General features: G+C 41.3%; 1 protein-coding gene across 1 annotated transcript in view; it reads left to right on the forward strand.

Moving 5' to 3' along the window:
- cdh22 (cadherin 22) overlaps nucleotides 1–18,299 on the forward strand; it is a gene marked incomplete at both ends in the record, with an annotated part of 66,849 nt that overhangs the window by 8,252 nt on the left and 40,298 nt on the right. The window contains 2 exons of the mRNA XM_084542273.1: nucleotides 2,440–2,734; nucleotides 16,346–16,465. Of these exons, the coding sequence (XP_084398399.1) occupies nucleotides 2,440–2,734; nucleotides 16,346–16,465 (415 nt within the window). The remainder of the gene's footprint in view (nucleotides 1–2,439; nucleotides 2,735–16,345; nucleotides 16,466–18,299) is intronic.

Here is an 18,299-nt window from a genome sequence, read left to right on the forward strand (position 1 = left end):
TAACATTTCCTTCCAAAAGACTGTTTTCTGAGTAAAAATTCCCCCACTGCTTTGCAAGGTGGTTATAAAATCTTCCTCATAGACTGGGATCAGTGGCATTGGTAAGCATGAATTCAGCCTGTGACAATGGATCCCCGCGATGACCCATTTTCACTGTGGGGAAAAAAGTACCATAATGACCGCGGAAGATTCTCAAACTACACATCCTGCATTATAATCCACCTCTTTGCTGTCTGACCATGTGCTTGCTCTGTCCCCAACGTTAAAAGTGTTGCGTCCTAACTGAAGGAAGTGGTTTCCTGACTTCCTCTGGGCCTTTTGATTCTTCTTCCCTGCTGTGAAAAAGAGTCCCTTCTAAACACGTGAACTTCAGCTGAACAGAACTGCTGTTTCCCGTCTTTAAAGAAAAAAAAAGTCATTTGAAATATATAGTGTTTAGATGGTGTGTGCTCACGTCTGTTTTGAGCATTAAATACCCTTCTCAATACTAGTGACCTTGCCAAAGGAAAAGCTTACACACCGAGCTCAAAAGTGGAGGGTCTACATTTTTACCACATTGTTATTAGTGCATTACACTTGTGTATAATGTAAAACACAAAAAGCGAAGGAAGATGTGCTCAAAATAAAGTCGGAGATTTGTGTCGTTCCCATCATGTACATTTTTTGGGCACGTTGCTTTTTTTTTTTTTGTTTTTGCTAAGCGACGAACGTCCTGGCTCTGACCTTTAGTTTGCTTAGAACAACTTAGCAAAGCGTAGTGTGTGTGTGTGCGTGTGCGTATGCGTGTTTATCAAGCTGCCAACTTGAATCACTCCAGCGAGGACGGACTGACAGAAGGATGGGTATAGCCAGCCTGAGGGGGGAGAAACAGCATCATCCCAGCAGAATGATGGACTCACTGCTTGTGTGTGTGTATAAGCGTGCACAGTAGGTAGGGGTGTGTGTGTGTGTGTGTGTGTGGCTCGGTGCACACATGTACAGTAGGTAAGAGCCTGCATGCACGGTGCCTGCATTTGCGCAATTGAATTAGCACATGATGACAACATTTCACACGCACACTTGTCGGCACAATCCAATTTAAAAATATAGAGAGACAGTAAAAGAGTGAGAGAGAGAGAGAAAGAGTGAGAGTGTCTGGGGAAAACGTACCCACTTGTGAAAGAGTGCGCTCACTTTTATTGGATAACTCTCACAGTCTGGACGATTAAACTTTTTTTTGTTTTTATTATAACTGAAATATTGATACCACTGAAGTATCCAGCAGTATATTTTCTCTGGCCGTCCGTGTATTTGTCTTCAGGATGATTCAGGATGGTGAGAAAAGGCAAAAGAAAAAAAAAAAGACAGATAAAAAGGGAGGAGAAACCGAATGAGGGAAGCAATATCAAGGCACAGGCTTGCATTATTCTGGGGTTTTACGACAAATACTTAATGAAAACCCCCGCAAGGGTGATAGAAACCTGTATTTAATTAAGCCTTTATAAAATATTAACCAGGGAGGCCTGGGCGATTTCCCCTCTCCCCTGGTCTGTTCGGTAGATTGAACCAGTTACATTACATAGACAGCTCTGAATTATAATTTCAGATAGAAGGCGAATGAGGGGGAGAGAGGGAGAGAGAGAGAGTAAGTCTAGTGCTCTCTAAAGAGCCAAAGGGGAGCTTGGGATGGGGGACCGATGCTGCTACTATTGCTACCCCTGGAATGTCTTCTAATCACATTACAGGGAACTATAGCACTGATTTATAAGGGCTCCTTTAAGTTCACTTTTGAGCCACAGCACCTTTATGTCTCTACCTTTAACAATCTTTGAAACGACTTTGAGCTCCTAATTTGGGCGTCACATCCTGTGAAGGGCACAATGTGCAGAAAAGGTGTAAATCATCAGAACTGTGGTGTCCTTTTTCACTACAGCTATGACGGCTGGTCTATAGGGAGTTGGCTTAAGAGTTTTTTTCTGGTTAAGGAAGGGTCTTGGTTTTGTTTTTAGTGAGTGCTGACACTTCTGTATTTAACCAACTTACCAATTTCCAAAACCTTTACCTGAACAGAGTACCAAAACATGTCTAGAACATAACCTCTGTTATGCAGAACAGTCTTGGAAACGGGTTGGAAAAGGGAAGGAACTAAAAATACTAGCAGGTGATTGGACGAACCATCCATCTGTCATGGTCTAAACATAACAATCTACATTGTGGGCAGCTTTGAAAGCTAGCGACTGATCAGTGTAGCTAGCATGCTGGTAGAGGATGCTTGGCATCTCAGTTACCGCCGTCCCATCTAAATCCAGCCTAGTGACGAGTAATTCCAACTAAAAGTTTAGTTTCTCAATATTATATGAACATGATTTATTTTTAAGACTGGGTTACCATGAAATAGTAATAGTAATATTTAATTTCATGTACTCACTTTCCTTTCATGTACTCTCCATCAATTTGCAGATTCATACGGACTCCGATGAAGGTGAAGGAAACATCAAGTACACTATCTCTGGAGAAGGCGCGGGTACCATCTTCATCATCGATGAGCTTACAGGAGACATACACGCCACAGAGAGACTGGACCGAGAAGAGAAGGCTTTTTACACGCTTCGGGCCCAGGCCCGAGACCGGCTCTCCAACGACCCGCTGGAACCAGAGTCGGAGTTTGTCATCAAGGTCCAGGACATCAATGACAGCGAGCCCAAGTTCTTGGAAGGTCCCTATATCGGCAGTGTGGCAGAGCTGTCACCGATAGGTAAGATGAGAAACATGTCGTGCAGTCAGACGGGGACCATCTGGATAGCTTTATGAGGCTTTGAACTTAGGATGCCCCTAAGGTGCCTGTACTGATATACTGTAGAGAATTACCAGTTATACTGCAGCTGCATATCAAGAGTCTATAACATACCGTAATGCTTTGTCCTAGGCTCAAGGGACGCTGGAAAGTGCCAAGAAGAGCAATGTTCTATCTGATCTCCCCCAATAGTAGACATGGAAATATGGAGAAGCAGACATTTTAGAAGGAGTAGGATAGTGACATGGAGGTATAGCACCTTGGTAGGAATGGGATGGAAAATGAAAAAGACGTACAGGCATATAATAAAAGAAGAGCGAAAGAAATTACATTATTCCCAGATGAGCTGTGTGGCTGTGTTCTGAACTACTGTAGGATATGTCCTCCGAAAGAGTAGATGACAGCGAGGATACAACACATTTCCAGCAAGGCTTTTGACATTGACACCACAATGCTTTTAATCGTGACAAACGTGTTTTTATTGTGAGCAACAGTATTTAGCAGCACCCCATGGCTGTTTAAAATTCTCTGTGAAATGGAAGAGACAGGTGAATGGGGGTGTCGGGGGCTTCATTAACATGGTATTAATGTCAAAGACACCGCTGGTGTTTAATAAATAAAATTTGGCTGCCGTGCAATATCACAGTACCATGTGTGCTCAGAATGTGTGTGTGTGTGTGTGTGCGTGTGCATAAGCGGCAAATGCACGGGTGCTCCTTGTTTGAGTGACTCCAGGAGTGGTGCAAAATGGAGTGGCTCTTCCCTGTTCGAGCCTTATTGGAATTAATTCCTGCTTCCTCAGCATGATCCAAACCTTGGGCATTTCTGCCTACAGTGCTCTCTAAATCTGAATGGAGTGCCTGCATGTGGGTGTGTGAGAGAAAGTGAGGGAAAGAGAAAGTGAAAGGCAGCGAATACAGGAGAGAGATAAAGAGAATAGAAAGGATGCAAATGAGTTTTAGAAAACGATGCACAAACCTTTGGAAGCTAGAGAGCTATTATCTCCTCAAGAAACAGAGAGGCGGAGTCACGGAAGCCATGCTCAGTTAATGCTAGTTAATGTAATCTTAATGATCGCGACCCTTCCACCTCGGTTGCTACCCCCTTTTTTGACCCTGTCGCTCCTCCGTCAAATTACGCACTAAATGAGCATGCAGTTCATGTTTTAAACATCATCGTGGAGCAATAGTCCTAATGAGGTAAAAATCCTCTGCTCAGTTGAGCATTCTCTGGCCATGTACACGTTCCCTTTCTTTCCGCTGCCCTCCTGTTGAACACCAGCGAACACCAGCAGTGTTATTCTGGCATGTCAATGATAAGGTCACAAGTACAATGACAATAATGAAAGGCTGTGAGGAGAAAAGAAAGGTGCCGGACAGACCACTGCCACGTGTCATTCAGCAGCTCCTTCTCCCTCCTTTGAAGCTCAAACATTAGGAAAATGTCACCACCTTAAATTATCAAAGCGTAATGCGTGGCTCGTACTTCTGCATCAATACATGTAATAACTGCCGGTGCACATAAAGACTTCTGCGTCAATTTGACGGCGTACGGCTACTACCCAGTGGGCTGTGATTGGTCCGCTTGGTACACAGCGCTGACTAGACCAGACAGACGAGCGCACGAGTGTAAATGGCTCGCACCAGTGTAGGCTGTGTGCTTAGGTTATGCCATCTATGTCCCGTAGAGGTATACACCACCCTTAAGGCTTTCCATATTGTATGATGTTCTTATTGTAAAACAATTCACAAATCAACAGGAATTCACCCAACTAACGAGTATTTCCTGTGGCAACCAAAGCCTGCCTCTTTGCATACACTCATACACCATCCTGCTGCTATGAGTACTCACTAGAGCAGCAAATGTGCATGAATCTGAAACTAAAAATTCTCGCCCGCAGATGTACGTTTTCCCTCTCTTTGAATTATGTCTTTTCTTCTGCGGGACCCAGCTTTTGAAACACTTTTGTGACCTGTTTTGAAAGATTAGAGGCCGAGACCATTAGGCCGAGTGCAATAGACAGTGTTTGTCAGAAACCATTATTTGGAATTACTTACTCCAGATCCTCAGATTCTTCTATAGTTCTATTGTTGCATGCGTGGCATTCTGTCCTAATGATTTAATAATATCCTAATATCTACTGTACACTCCAGTTTTGTCTTTACCCTGCGCAAACACAGTAAATACTGAAAACGTGGTGCGAGTCAGCAGTTTTCTTTTTATGTCATTTGGACAGGCCTCTTGTGATGTGAAGCAGTGTTTTATGTCACGATGAAAGCAGGTTGCAGGCATAAACCACACCAGTGATATGCTCACTCTGCTGTTTTACGGCCAACCGTAGAAGCAAATCGCCTTGGAACACGTGAGGCCATAATAGTAAGAAAGTAAGTAATCAGTAGTGAGCCGCCTGAGGGATATTCATCTTTACTTATCACTCCTGTCATGTCGCCACACTCACTATTCCTGTCGCTCCCTTTTTGCAGAGGTTTCCTGTCTGTCTGCCCGCTCAGCGTTTTTTTGTTTTTCGTTTTTTCACCAAAAATGACACTTTTGTGCACAGTCTGTTTGTTTTTCAGGGTCGGTTAAGGGAAGGAGAGGGCAAATAATAGCAATGGCAAAGTTGATGATGAAATGTGAGGGCCTGAGCTCTGTGTTGTCCTGTGAAAAATGTGTGGCTAATGAAATTGCAGCCTTAAATCAAATTTGTAGCACATGGGGTGATTGAATGTTGCTTTGAGAACCATGCGTGTCTTTGTGTTGGGACAGAAGAGGGAGCATGGAGTCGCTCTGCAGAACGTTAAGTGTGTCCTCTGACTTGGGACGATAAAGGCTGTGTGAACGATGGATTTAATGCGGCGTCTAGCTAGAGGACATCCTGGACCGAGCAAAAAGCAAACAAACGGAGTTGACTAGAAGGTGTTGCTTAATCTTTACTTGAATTAATTACAACCCAAATATGCATTCAGTTTCTACTTTTTTGTGTACAATTTTCATATCTTGGTCGAAGCAAACTGAGAAAACCATCGCACCGTAGAAATTCAATGACAACCCACATTTCGAGCTAGTATTTTTGAGCAAATTGAGTTTTGGGAAAACATGCTTCACGTTTCTTTTCACATTCGCCTGTGGCAAAAGAAACATACACCTTACTCATATGGTGGTGTGTTAGAGTAATGAACCCTCTATCTGCCATTTGTTTGCCTTCCTCTCTTTGGCAAATTGTGCATTTGTCTTTTTTTCACGCATTTCTATATGTATCGGTGGTACTGAACAGCTTTTACTTTTATTCTTTCCCATAGACTGTATATAAAATCCATAGGTAGACTCCACCAATTACAAATAAATGTTGGATTATACAGTGTACTTATTGGGATGGCAACTTGTAGAGATCATGACGTCACATCCTGTTTCTATAGAATCAAATAACTAACTAAAACTAAATTTCTCAGAAAAATGGACACTTGAATATGGAACAGTATTATATTAACTACCGAAAATGACTGAAACCATTCTTGAAAAAAATTATTTGACATGTACTTTCATGTTTTAATTTGGCCCAAGTCCCATCCACTAACATGGAGGGAGTGGAGCTTATGACCTATACTGCAGCCAGTCACCAGGGGGAGCTCTACTTGCTTTGGCTTCACTTTTAAGGAGCTGTTCTACCGTCCATCTTTATACAGTCTATGCTCTTTCACTTCTGTGTCACATATTTCTTTGATTAAATATCTTAACTGTACGGTTTGGCTTTGCTGCATGCTCCTCTGCTTTTCCTCAAATAATTCTGCATGCTAAGTGCCCTAATATAAGAACAAAATCTAATCAGTTTTCACTGATATAAGTGTTTTAGTTGCCTTGTTTTAGTAATTTACTTTTTTTTTTTTGGTGTTATGTAGGCTTAATGGTGATAAAGATGTATTGTATTCTGAAATCCAAAGCTGTCCATTATAGGCCTATTTGATTAATGGACACTCACTTCCAACCCAAGAGGTCGTCTTTCTTTTCATGGCTCACTTTCCTCTGTATTTCCTAAATAAAAATGGACCCACCATTAATGTAAATCACCTGCAATGTTAAGGGCTAATGTTGCCTCTTGGCCATTTGTGAGGTAATGTCAGAGGCACAGGTCTGTCCATTAAGTACACCCATCCTTCCATTATAAACTGCGGCTAATTCATCTTTGGCAAAAAGCCCTGTGTCATTCTGAAAAGTCCCAACAATATTCGCTGAGTCTACTTAATGTCACATAATGGGACACGATACAAAAACCAAGAGATAGTAGATAATAAGGACGTCAAATATTAGATGTTTGGTTTATGAAATAAGGCAAGAGCCGACTTAAAAGTAAGAAGGAATATAGACAATAGTTAAAGTGTCATAGTATATGTGATGTAACGACAGTCATGGTTGTACATGTAAATATTTAACTTTAGAGTTAGAGCTGGCAACCGATTGGCTCAGCTAAACCATGATGACTACAAGCAGTGAGACTCAACCAGTAATCTGCCAACTAGGTCATCTAAACTTCAATGAAAAACATTTTATGTCTTCACATTAATACACTCAAAACCTGCAGCAGATAAAAGACATTGTGTTGAGTGTTTCATGCTGATTGGGTTATGTAATGGACACTCGACAGTGAGCAGTAAGTAGAGATTTCAGACACTAATGATTGTCATTTTGCAGTATTTTTACTTTAAGAATGCCATTATCAGTATCAGTTAGAATTGCACTGAATGAAAAATTAATTGTCTGACGCACACAGAAATCCCAGTCTCCCGGAAGAAGTAAGTTGTATAATGAAAATAATACACATCTGTAATATATCTGTGTCTTGTTATATTAGCCAAATCGTGAGAATCAGTGTGTGTATTTGTATGCAAGCGTACAGTATAGAGAAATGTAATGGATATCCCTTCTGAGCCACTAGTGTAAGTAAGCGAAACCGAAATTAAACAGATTAGAGAATATTTTGCTCCCATTTTTTGCATTGCCTTAGGCAGCGTGTGCTCTAATAGATGTGATAAGGATTCAGGACTGAGAATTTATCTTACCATATCAACTTTTAAGCAGTGCTCATATTGTACATTAATACAAGACGACTTACATACACTGGATGGCATGTTGGACTGATGTTTATATTTTGAAAAGCCTATTCATTAATATTTGACTTAGACCCATCTCTTTTCCCCTTGGGTTCCCCAGCCATAGTAACTGTTAAAATATTTATGTAGCTTTGAGCTAGGCCTCAAAAGTTTTAAAAACCCAGAGGCTAAAGTTATGTCAGACTGGTATGATGCTACATTCACAATACTACATAGTCATGTTATTTTGTATTTCCTACAGTGGAGCAGTGATTAGACTGAGCTTTAGATCCAGCACATATTCTGCAGAGGCATTATAGGCCGTGACACCCCAAGTTAATGCTTGTGCTCCACACGCCCAGCTAGTATTGAAGTAATAAAGACAGGCCTTTTCCGATTTGATATCACTATTATACCATGTTGTCTTTATGTGAGCTGAGTGACAAACTAGCACAGTTTGTTGGGCATGAAACCGTTCAGTCCCTGAGACAGCCGTCTTTCCCTTGCGCTCAAAGGTCTGGTGGAAGTGTGGCTGAGAGGGGCAGCTCTTAAGGGTAAAATCACGACGGGTGAAAAGTTTCCACAGAGCTAATTCTGTGATTGATGTGGTTCCATTAGAGAGGACCCCAGGACCTCTGAGTGGCAGATAGATGTGGCACGACACGACGTGTGCGCCTTAGCCTGTAACCTCAGGTAACACTGACTGATAAGTCACAGTGTCCAAAGAACATCAAGCAGGCAAATAGCAGCCTGATAGCAGGCATTAAGCTGGCCACTATTCACCGCTTTTATCCCCTAATGACACAAACTGATGTAGTGTGGAATTACCAAATACACTGAACAACAGGTTCAGTTTAAAGCAGCATAATAGCTGCCTCAAACCGACATTTATCCTTTTCCCTATCAAAGACACAATCAAATGCAGAAATCCGGGTTGGAGAAACCGGCAAACCACAAAGACCATTAAACAGATCTATACTATAAGATAATATCCTGCAATTTCATCTGTCATTGTCTGAGGCTTCCTTCCATTTTCCTGGTTATCTGTATAAGTGCAAGACTCTCCATTTTAATGATCGTTTTAATGTAAATGTTGCATTTTGGTGCTCTTGGGCCAAATATTTATTTGAGTAGAAGCTGCTCGACTTCAAGTGCCATGCACAGTTTGAAGATATCATGACTAATACACGGTTATGACAAACAAATACAAAATGGAGTGGTGTATGTGTATGGGCAGGTTTGTAACAGTAAAAGACATCGAGTTGACAGGTGCTTCATAAAATTCCTAAAGTACAGAGAACCGCGAGAGTGCTAGCCCAGAGAGCAACATAGCAGAAGCATTGTTCAATGCACTCTTTAAGTGTCTTTTTGAAGGTCATCACCCTACCTATCACTGTGTTCAAAAAATATATACCCGATGTTAGGGCTGCACACAAAATGCACAAAACAACTGGCATTTGAAGGATATTTATTGTTGTTGACACAGATAAAAGCACTAGGCAGAATGAAACTGCAAAAAGACAACCCTGTTAATAACGGTGTCGAAAAGAAATTGATCTGTTGACAAACGTGATATGTGCATCCCTTCCTTGTGAACATTCACTCAGAATCGAGGTTGAACAGATTCGAATTTGATGTTCAAAGGTCACAGCGACCTCACAAAGAAGGTTTTTGGCCATGGTTTAGGAATTAATTCGCTATTTATGACAATATTTAAGACAAATGTCGAATGGGACTTATGATGAAGTGATGGCATTTCGTATCCCAAAAGGTCAAAGCTCAACCAACGCCGTTATATTATAACATTATGGAGAAAAAAGAAAAAAAAGACTTGGATTTCCAATGCATAGAAAAGGTATTCACCTCCCTTGGATGGTTTCCCCGTTTGTTGCTTTTATACATGAAAGCATGGCTAATATAATTTGGCTTTTTTGACAAAATTTGCAAAAAAAAGAAATAAAAAATCTTCTCTCATGTCAAAGTGAAATTTTTTACAAACTAATGTAAATTAATTAAAAATGAAGTGTTTGCATAAAATATTCACCCCCTAATTTAACAGAGGTCCAACTGGTGGTGATAACCTGAATGCAGTTGATGTGTGTCAAGTAATTGTAGTATAAGAACACCTGTTTGTGGGAGGTCCGGTCTCTGGTTCATCAGTATTCCTACTACAATTAAAATATGAAGAAAAAAGAACACTTCAAGCAACTCAGAGAAAAGATAATTGAAAAGTGTAAGTCAGGAGATGGTTACAAAAGATTTCCAACTCACTGGACAGCTCACAGAGTTCAGTAAATCCATCATTAAGAAATGGAAGGAGTATGGCACTTTTTAAATCTGCCTAGAGCTGGCTCTCCTCACAAACTGAGTGACCAGGCAAGAAGAAAACTGGTGAGGGAGGCTACTAAAATATCTTCAACCACTCTGAAGGAGTTAAAAGCTTCAGTGGCCCAGATGGGAGAGAATGTACATACAACAACTGTTTCCCAGGTTCTTCACCAGTCGAAGCTGTATATGGGAGAGTGGGAAAGAGAAAGCCACTGTTGAAAAACGCTCACATGAAATGTCGCCTGGAATTTGCCCCAAGGTCAACTGGAAGAAGGTTCTTTGGCCTGATGAGACAAAAATTTTGCTTTTTGGCCATCGGACTAGACGCTATATTTGGCGAACACCAAACACTGCACATCACCACAAACACACCATCGCTACCATGAAGCATGGTGGTGGCAGCATCATGCTCTGGAGATGCTTCTCAGCAGCAGGCCCTGGATGGCTCTGTAAAGGTAGACGGGAACATGAATGCAGAAAAATATCACTAAATCCTGGAAAATCTGACTCAGTTTGCAAGAGAACTACAGTTTCAGAGAAGATTTATTTTCCAGCAAGACAATTACCCCGAGCATACAGCAAAAGCAACGCAGAAATGATTCAAAGACAACAAGGTGAAGGTTCTGGAGTGGCCAAGTCAAAGCTCAGATCTCGATCCAATCGAGAATTTGTGGCTGGACTTGAAAAGAGTTGTTGACAAACGATCCCCAAGCAACTTGACAGAGCTTGAACTGTTTTGCAAGAAACAATGGAGAAAAATTGCAGTGTCCAGATGTGCCAGCCTGATTGAGACATATCCACATAGATTTAGTGCTGTAAGTGCAGCCAACGGTGCATCAATGTGAATACTTTTTATAGGGATTGTAAATTGCAACTTGACCGGTTGACAGAGGCATGGTTGACAACCATGAGGCGGTATTTGTAGTTTAAACATTTTGTGGTGTATGCAGTCTCAATGAAGAACCGCAAAAAGCTTACAATGTATTATCACAACAGGTAAACTGAGGTCGCATGCTCTTTCAACACAATTCCATAACATAACTTCTGACACTAGAAATCATAGTTTAATAGACAAAATAAAAATCAAATTTTCTTTAGTTATTCTTCTTCATCTATTTTCCATTATCGCTCACACAGCAGGCAAGAGAGATAAATACCCTGTTCCTTTCTGTGTAATGCAAAAACTCCACAAGGGGATTAATAAGTCATAATCATTCTTCCTGTTGCTCTGGTCCAGCGAGGTTGCCCAGGAGGCTGCAGATTGCTGCCGTCGTCATTAGGAAGGCCTGGGCTTGTCACGCTAACAGCAGTTGAGACATTCAGAGCAGCAGGATCACAGGAGAGTGCAATGCGACAAGGCAGGAGCAACATACAATCAATAATCTCTGCCAACCTCTGCCTTTATGTATATGACCAGTAACATCCACCATTATGCGCTCCACCACAGTGCTTCACATAATTGATTTTTGGCTGATGTGTGTGTGTGGTCATGTGTACGAATCAGCGAGCGTGCGGGGGGGGAGGGGAAAGGCCATGAGGGAGATTGTGTGATTCAGTATGCGAAGAAGAAGATGTACATGACAACAGGAACACTGTGGATTTGCGATTGCAAGATTGATTAAATGAGCTTTTATTTTTGTCATTAGAGGAGCAATCAGGGACAGAGCATGGGTATCACCTATAGTGCATGCAGCATTTTGACATAGTCTATAACAATGCTGATATATGGCCTGCAGATACAGGATGTAGTCAAATCAAACTATTTATGTTTAAAGGCACATACCTGTTTGAAATATTAAACAGTTTCTGATATTTAACTTTTATTATTTTAGATCAAGGGTTGCATTTTCTTATTTATACAGATACAAATGCTTGAAAATAATGAGAGGATAAGATTTAAAGTTGCCACGCGACAGTGGCTCAAACATCGTCCTCAAAACAAATAATGATCCGACCTATTAAAAGACACGAGTTCAAGGCCTAACCGAGATTAGATTTACAATATCTGTCTTGGGAGATGAAAAATATCCCTAAATCCTTGTCGAGATCTCGAAGAGGATCAATGTAAGCAGACCATTGGCTTTTATGACATGGCAGATTTTTCTTCCCTTTATACTTCATTCTCTCTCTCACCTCCCCTTTCTCCTCTGGCTCGCTCTCCCCCACCTCTCTCCCGGGGCGTTTATGTGGATGAGAGGGGAATGAATCACAGTAGAAGTAGTGAAGAAATAACTTTTCATGTGAAAACACCTCAGCTTTTATGGCTTTACTAAATGATCCATAATGCGGGCAGGGAGCACTCAGTCCTGCAGATTAAGGCGGGTCGAAGTAGGGAAAGAGGCTCAGTGCTGCAGCTGTTAGACCCCTCCACTGAAGCCCGCGCCAGTACGGCACCAGCTGAGATAGGCACAAATCTCTTTTACGAGGCTGCCTCTTAAATAGCTGTCAGTCTAGTGTCTCACACGTGGCACACTTCTCCAGCTCCCTTCACAGTAATTGAACCATCTCTCCCAGAGTGCTGAAATGGTGTGGGAAGCCATTCCGACAGCCTGTGTTGATACCATTAAACCAAACTCGTGCATAAATCTAACTATATAGCCATCGCCAACCGCCCTCCACCGAATCTTCCACGCCCCAGAAACAACCCTCCTCCTTGCCCCATTTCGCCTGATGTGGTCCCAGGGTTTGTTTTCATCCGAATATTATTTACATTATCCTTACCTTAACACTTACTATCATCTTGAAACAACTGTTGCTACCTCCATGCTCTTTGCACCAAGGCAAAGTTACGACACTGCCAGAACCACTGCGCGCTCCAGTAAGAAGCAGCCTAGTAAATAGAAAGGAATAATTATTGTAACTGTAAGCTTATTTACTTTACTTAATTAGCTGTGAATCCCACCTACCCGGTGGGATTTTAAGTGCTTTAGAGTAGACAACAATAGAGTTATTGAAATAACAACTATTAAATAAAGATGAAAAATAATGTGCAGTAATTGACTGCCATTCAACCCCAATTACTGAGCCATTCGGCGAGAGGATTATATAGCTGTGCAGCAATAAAATGTTGTAACCCTGTCTAGTCCTCCGTGGTGAAGCAAGTCAGTGTGAGAGACGCCGCTAAACACTGCTGCTCTCGTGAATGCTCGGATGAACACCGTTAAAACTGAAAAATTGTCATTTTCCGTCATGATGATCAGCGTAGTAGTTTGATTATTATACCCAAATTCAGTATATTTGAGAATTAACATGTGAAAATTAGCATGAAGCTGGTTTCTTTTTTTTTTCTTTTCTTTTCTTTTCTTTTTTTTAAATACTAATCCGTAAGTTAGACCTACAATGTAAATATCGGCAGGCTGCCCGCACTGGCTTCACCCTCAGCAGAGGTGCTAAAGCCGCTGCATATTTATTTGTTCTGCAAGTGACACGGCTGCCTCAGACTGGTGTCAAAATGAAGGAGCTCAAATTATTCTGGTTAACATTTGTCCTTTTGACCTTTCCTCGTTTGAGCAAGTGCAGGTAGAAATGTGCCAACCCTGTTAGTGGGTGCTATGCCGTAAATTCCACTTCAGCACAGCGAGGTGAGAAAATCAACCGCTGGGTGTCAGCAAAATAATTTATTTTTCAAAAATTAAACCGCTGTTTATGATGGAAAAGTAGTAAGGCAGTAACAGGGGGAATAACTGAATGCGCCATTAAATTTTTATCAGTGGTGCCATTGTGCGGCTTCGCGAAGAATATTATATAAAAAAAATGTTGTAATATAACCAAACCAAACAAACTCATCCCAAACAAATGTGCCCATGCGGGGAGACAAACCTGTATATTTTGGTAATTAAAATTATTATTGCTACGGTGCATGCCGTCTCATCTGAGAGCAATTTGTGATTGAGGTTTTATTGTTGAGAGAAAAACAACTCTTTAGATAATGAATATCTGGAGCTTCTCTCCATTAGACACACTTGTCCCGTTACTGCTCTGTGCATTACATTTCAATCTGAGAAAGTCAATAATTTTTATTGAATTCCCACAAGTCCATCAACCGTCGAATCTGCTTAAGTGACGCCGCCCTAGCCAAAAGATACTGTAAGTAATGACTTCTCCCGCTGAAAACACTGATGCAATCCAGAGCTTTAATAACAACCCAAGTGCCAAACTCACTGCCTCACTTCTCTTTTTTAATATAAACACAATAAAGAAGCATTTGCATTTATATAGTTCTTCCAAACCATCTGACGTTGCTGCCAGCCAGTATCCAGAACCAGCTGAGTGTCAAACTGATTATTACCTGGGGAAAAATTAAGATAAGGGAATAATCCTATGGATGAAAATGGCTTTGTTGGACCGGCAGCAGGGCCAACTATATAGGAAGAATTAACAAACCCCTGCCTGTTGCCAGTAATGAAAATGCCCAGCTTCTATTCAGCGATAAGAATAATATCTTCACTCATACCCAACAGGTCAGCAACATATCTTGATCTTCTGAGGATCAGACTGCTGTGTACTTTTGCATAATCGGAACAGGTAACGACTATGATGCTACCCAAAATACGGATTAAAAGCTTATCCCAACCAGTTCGTTAATATGCAGTTCTTTTAATTCACTGGGAGTAGCAATATATCACAATTTAACCTGCTGTGGAGGAGAACCTGGGATTGTTTGATGTTGCACATACCGGAGAAAAACTGATGTATTAATCTGCAGCCTTACCGTTATTTATTTATTAAGATAACACATAGACTCAGAATACATGCAGCACACCCCACTCTCATTTATTTCACTAATATCACAGACCAGGAGGGATGCATAATAAGCTAGCTATATTTTAGCATGGAGACTGTCCACCTCCTATGGACTATACATGGAGCACTATAGGTGACAGGAGAATGATCTGAGCCATTTGATTTAATGGCCGGGTGACTTTAATGGTAATCCGCTGGCCTCCCCCCACCATCTTTCCCCCTTAGGAGTTCCACTGGATGACAGGAAACAAACAGTGCTCTGACACTTCCCGCTAATTAGCATCATTAGCATACGGTCATTATGTAGCTGGACAGTAGCATGACAGGGCTCTAAGAAAGGCTACAGTGGTGACCTTTAGTGGACAACACCAGCTGTCAGTAATTACCCATAGCATTGGCTAGAGGGATGGAGACAAAGACTGACTGCTTGTCCTTGAGGACTTGCGGTGCCTTGAAACGTCTCCCTTCTTATCTTCCTTTTCCTGTAAGTGAATATATTTATAGAAAGAATAAAAAAAAAAAAAAATGTGCTCACATGCTAAGAGACAAGTATGCAGTTGTTTTATAACCCGCAAATGAAGAACCGTAAAGTTTTGAAAGCTTTAGGCTGAGCTTTAACTAAACTGTGTGACTAAATGGAGAGATGCACCTTCATATTCGCTGCCAGAGGCTTGTGTATGCACACAGTTGACAAATTTACCACACCGAGGTTGAAAATAATGACTTAAACGCTGTTGCTCTGCAAATCCAAATTTTAGGATTTCCTGTGGAAATGAGTCTATTCTTTGTATTCTCTGCATGAGTGCCAGCAATCACGTAACGTAACTGTTTGTTGTAGATTTCTTTAGTCTTTGAAGATGTGTGAGTGCAACTGCCGTACTGATGCGAGGTAAAAACCACTCGGAGCACTGGTGTAGTGAAAAGGCAATTTGAAACATCAAAGATCTGTTTGGGAAACTATGCACATAGAGGTGAAATAGCAACCTGGTGCAGTGGTACCTGAATGCATTACTCTCCCTCTCCAAACTATAATCACAGACAAGTATGCATGAACGCACACGCAGGTGTGCGCACAAACTCGCTCATAAACTACTAATACTATACTTATGAGTCCCCCCTTATTTGTGTGATGCATTCCATAGCTCACAAACATAACTATGTGCCTATTATAACAACAAGACGTAGCCTATTTTCTGCTACACAAAAGAGTGACGACATGGTGTCCTACTTTTCTTTGCAAATGTCCTCAATTTCAAGGTCTGAACTTTATATTTGTCCTCACAGAACCGGGACCAGTTTCACACAAAAACCCACCCACATCACTGAGTCTGATTTAGATTTACATATTGCAGCGCTTGTCTATAGTATCTCCTGGTGGTATTCTCATTTTTGACATTACGTTGTCTCTATTCAACAGGAACGTCTGTTATGAAGGTTACTGCTTCAGACGCTGACGACCCTACGTACGGCAGCAGTGCTAGAGTGGTGTACAGTGTGCTGGATGGAGAGAAGTTTTTCACCGTCGACAGACACACAGGTAAGAGGACGCATGCAGCTCTCTCCCTGAACCCTTTATTTGTTTTTCTTTAAAGATTTTCTCGTGCTCCCTCTTTTTCTTTTTTTTTTTTGCTAAAAACATAAACTCAATTGGCCAAAACCAAACAAATTAAAAAACTTTTAGCTCCAACCGCTCAAAATACCACAGGCACATTTTCCTGACTCAACATAACATTTAAGCAAGAAGGTTCTGGGTTCCATCAGCCGACTGGGGCCTTTTTGTGTGGAATTTGCATGTTCTCTAAGCCTACCTTTGAACAAGTTATTGAGCCAAATATGAAGGCAATAGGCAACATACACATAGTATAAATAACATATATTCTATCACTGTTATTTCCACATATATATACATGTATGCTCTATTATTGATTGTTTAGACTCTGTGTGTGACTGTCAGACCAAATGCACTGGGTGTTCAGAACTTTAAAGCCTTAGCTCCAAGACAAGAATCATAAAAAAGTACAACCAGTCAAGTGTTGATAGAATTTGACCTCTGTGTACTTTTCCTACCTCATTGTACTAGAAGGGAATCTCCCCCAGCTATACACTGGATCACTGCCCATTTCCCTACAGGTATGGAGCTTATAGGAGCGCTGTGTCCTGACCCACACTCTATCAGGAGTAGCTTAGCATCAGTGTTGCCTACGAATGCCACCCGAGGGAAAAGGACTAAAGTTTTAATGATTCCTTTTTTGGTCTCCACCACTTTGATTTGGTCAGCCTGGGTGCCTGGATGATAAATGGCTCTGCCTTGGTGGGACTAGCCAGGAGACTTGGCTGGTTCAGTCAAGCTTCTGCTTCACGACCCCCTTTCCACCCGGCCCCTTTTCCCCATCTTGAAGGCAGGCGGGCCGGCCTAATAGGTGCGAGTCAAGAAGGTCAAAATAAAGAGGAGGCAAAACAGCTGTGAAATCTGCCTCATTAATATCACTCTCACTCACCTTGACAACAAACTCAATAAAAAGTCGCTGTTTTTTTCTGTTGCTTGTATGCTGCAGCCATGCTAGAATTATCTGTAGGGGATTTTGAACATGAGTCAAAGGGATTATTTTACAAGGGCTATAACCTTTGTACTAACAGAATTAGGAAGCAGCTGGAAACAATGCAACATGAACAAACAAGATGCAGTGCAATGCATAGATGCATAGAGAGCCACATATACCACCTCAAATACATCCGGAAAAGCACTAGTCAGGGAGTACAATGGCCACTGATTGTTCCACATTAATGTTTGGCTAATTTGGTATGCGCTAACAGTAGTCCAGTTACTTCCTATTCTGTGTTGTTCCAAAACACACCAGCCAGAAACAAAGCCTCTGTATTTTCAAGGCTCAAAAAAAAAAAACAATAAAACAAGAAAACACATAAAAAAAAAAAAAAAGAAACTGATTCTGTGTTCAGCTGTTGAAAGTCTAGAAGAAGTGAAGACATTTCGGTCCATACCACCGCTGCGGATTCGTCCACAGCGGTGTCAAAGTGCAACGGCACCTCCCGTGAAAATGTGAGCGCGCCAATATACATGGATCATCGGTTTCCGACTCACAGCGGCGGAGGAAGTGACACGGGACGGACACAAAATGCAAGCCGATACCTCAGTCTGCCAAAACGGCCTTTTTTTAAATTATTTTTATATCAGCCATGGCGGAGCCTAATGGCAGGATAGGTGATTTTTTTATGTACACAGTGAAATTAAATTTCCATTGCCTCACAAGATGAAAACCAATTGAGGTATAAAAAAAAAAAGGAAAAGAAAAAAAGATTTGAATGTCATCCTTTATTTTATGCTAATGTAATGAATTGCTATACTGAAGCCC

Source organism: Chelon labrosus (assembly GCF_963514085.1).
Source record: "Chelon labrosus genome assembly, chromosome: 4".
Lineage (NCBI taxonomy): Eukaryota > Metazoa > Chordata > Actinopteri > Mugiliformes > Mugilidae > Chelon > Chelon labrosus.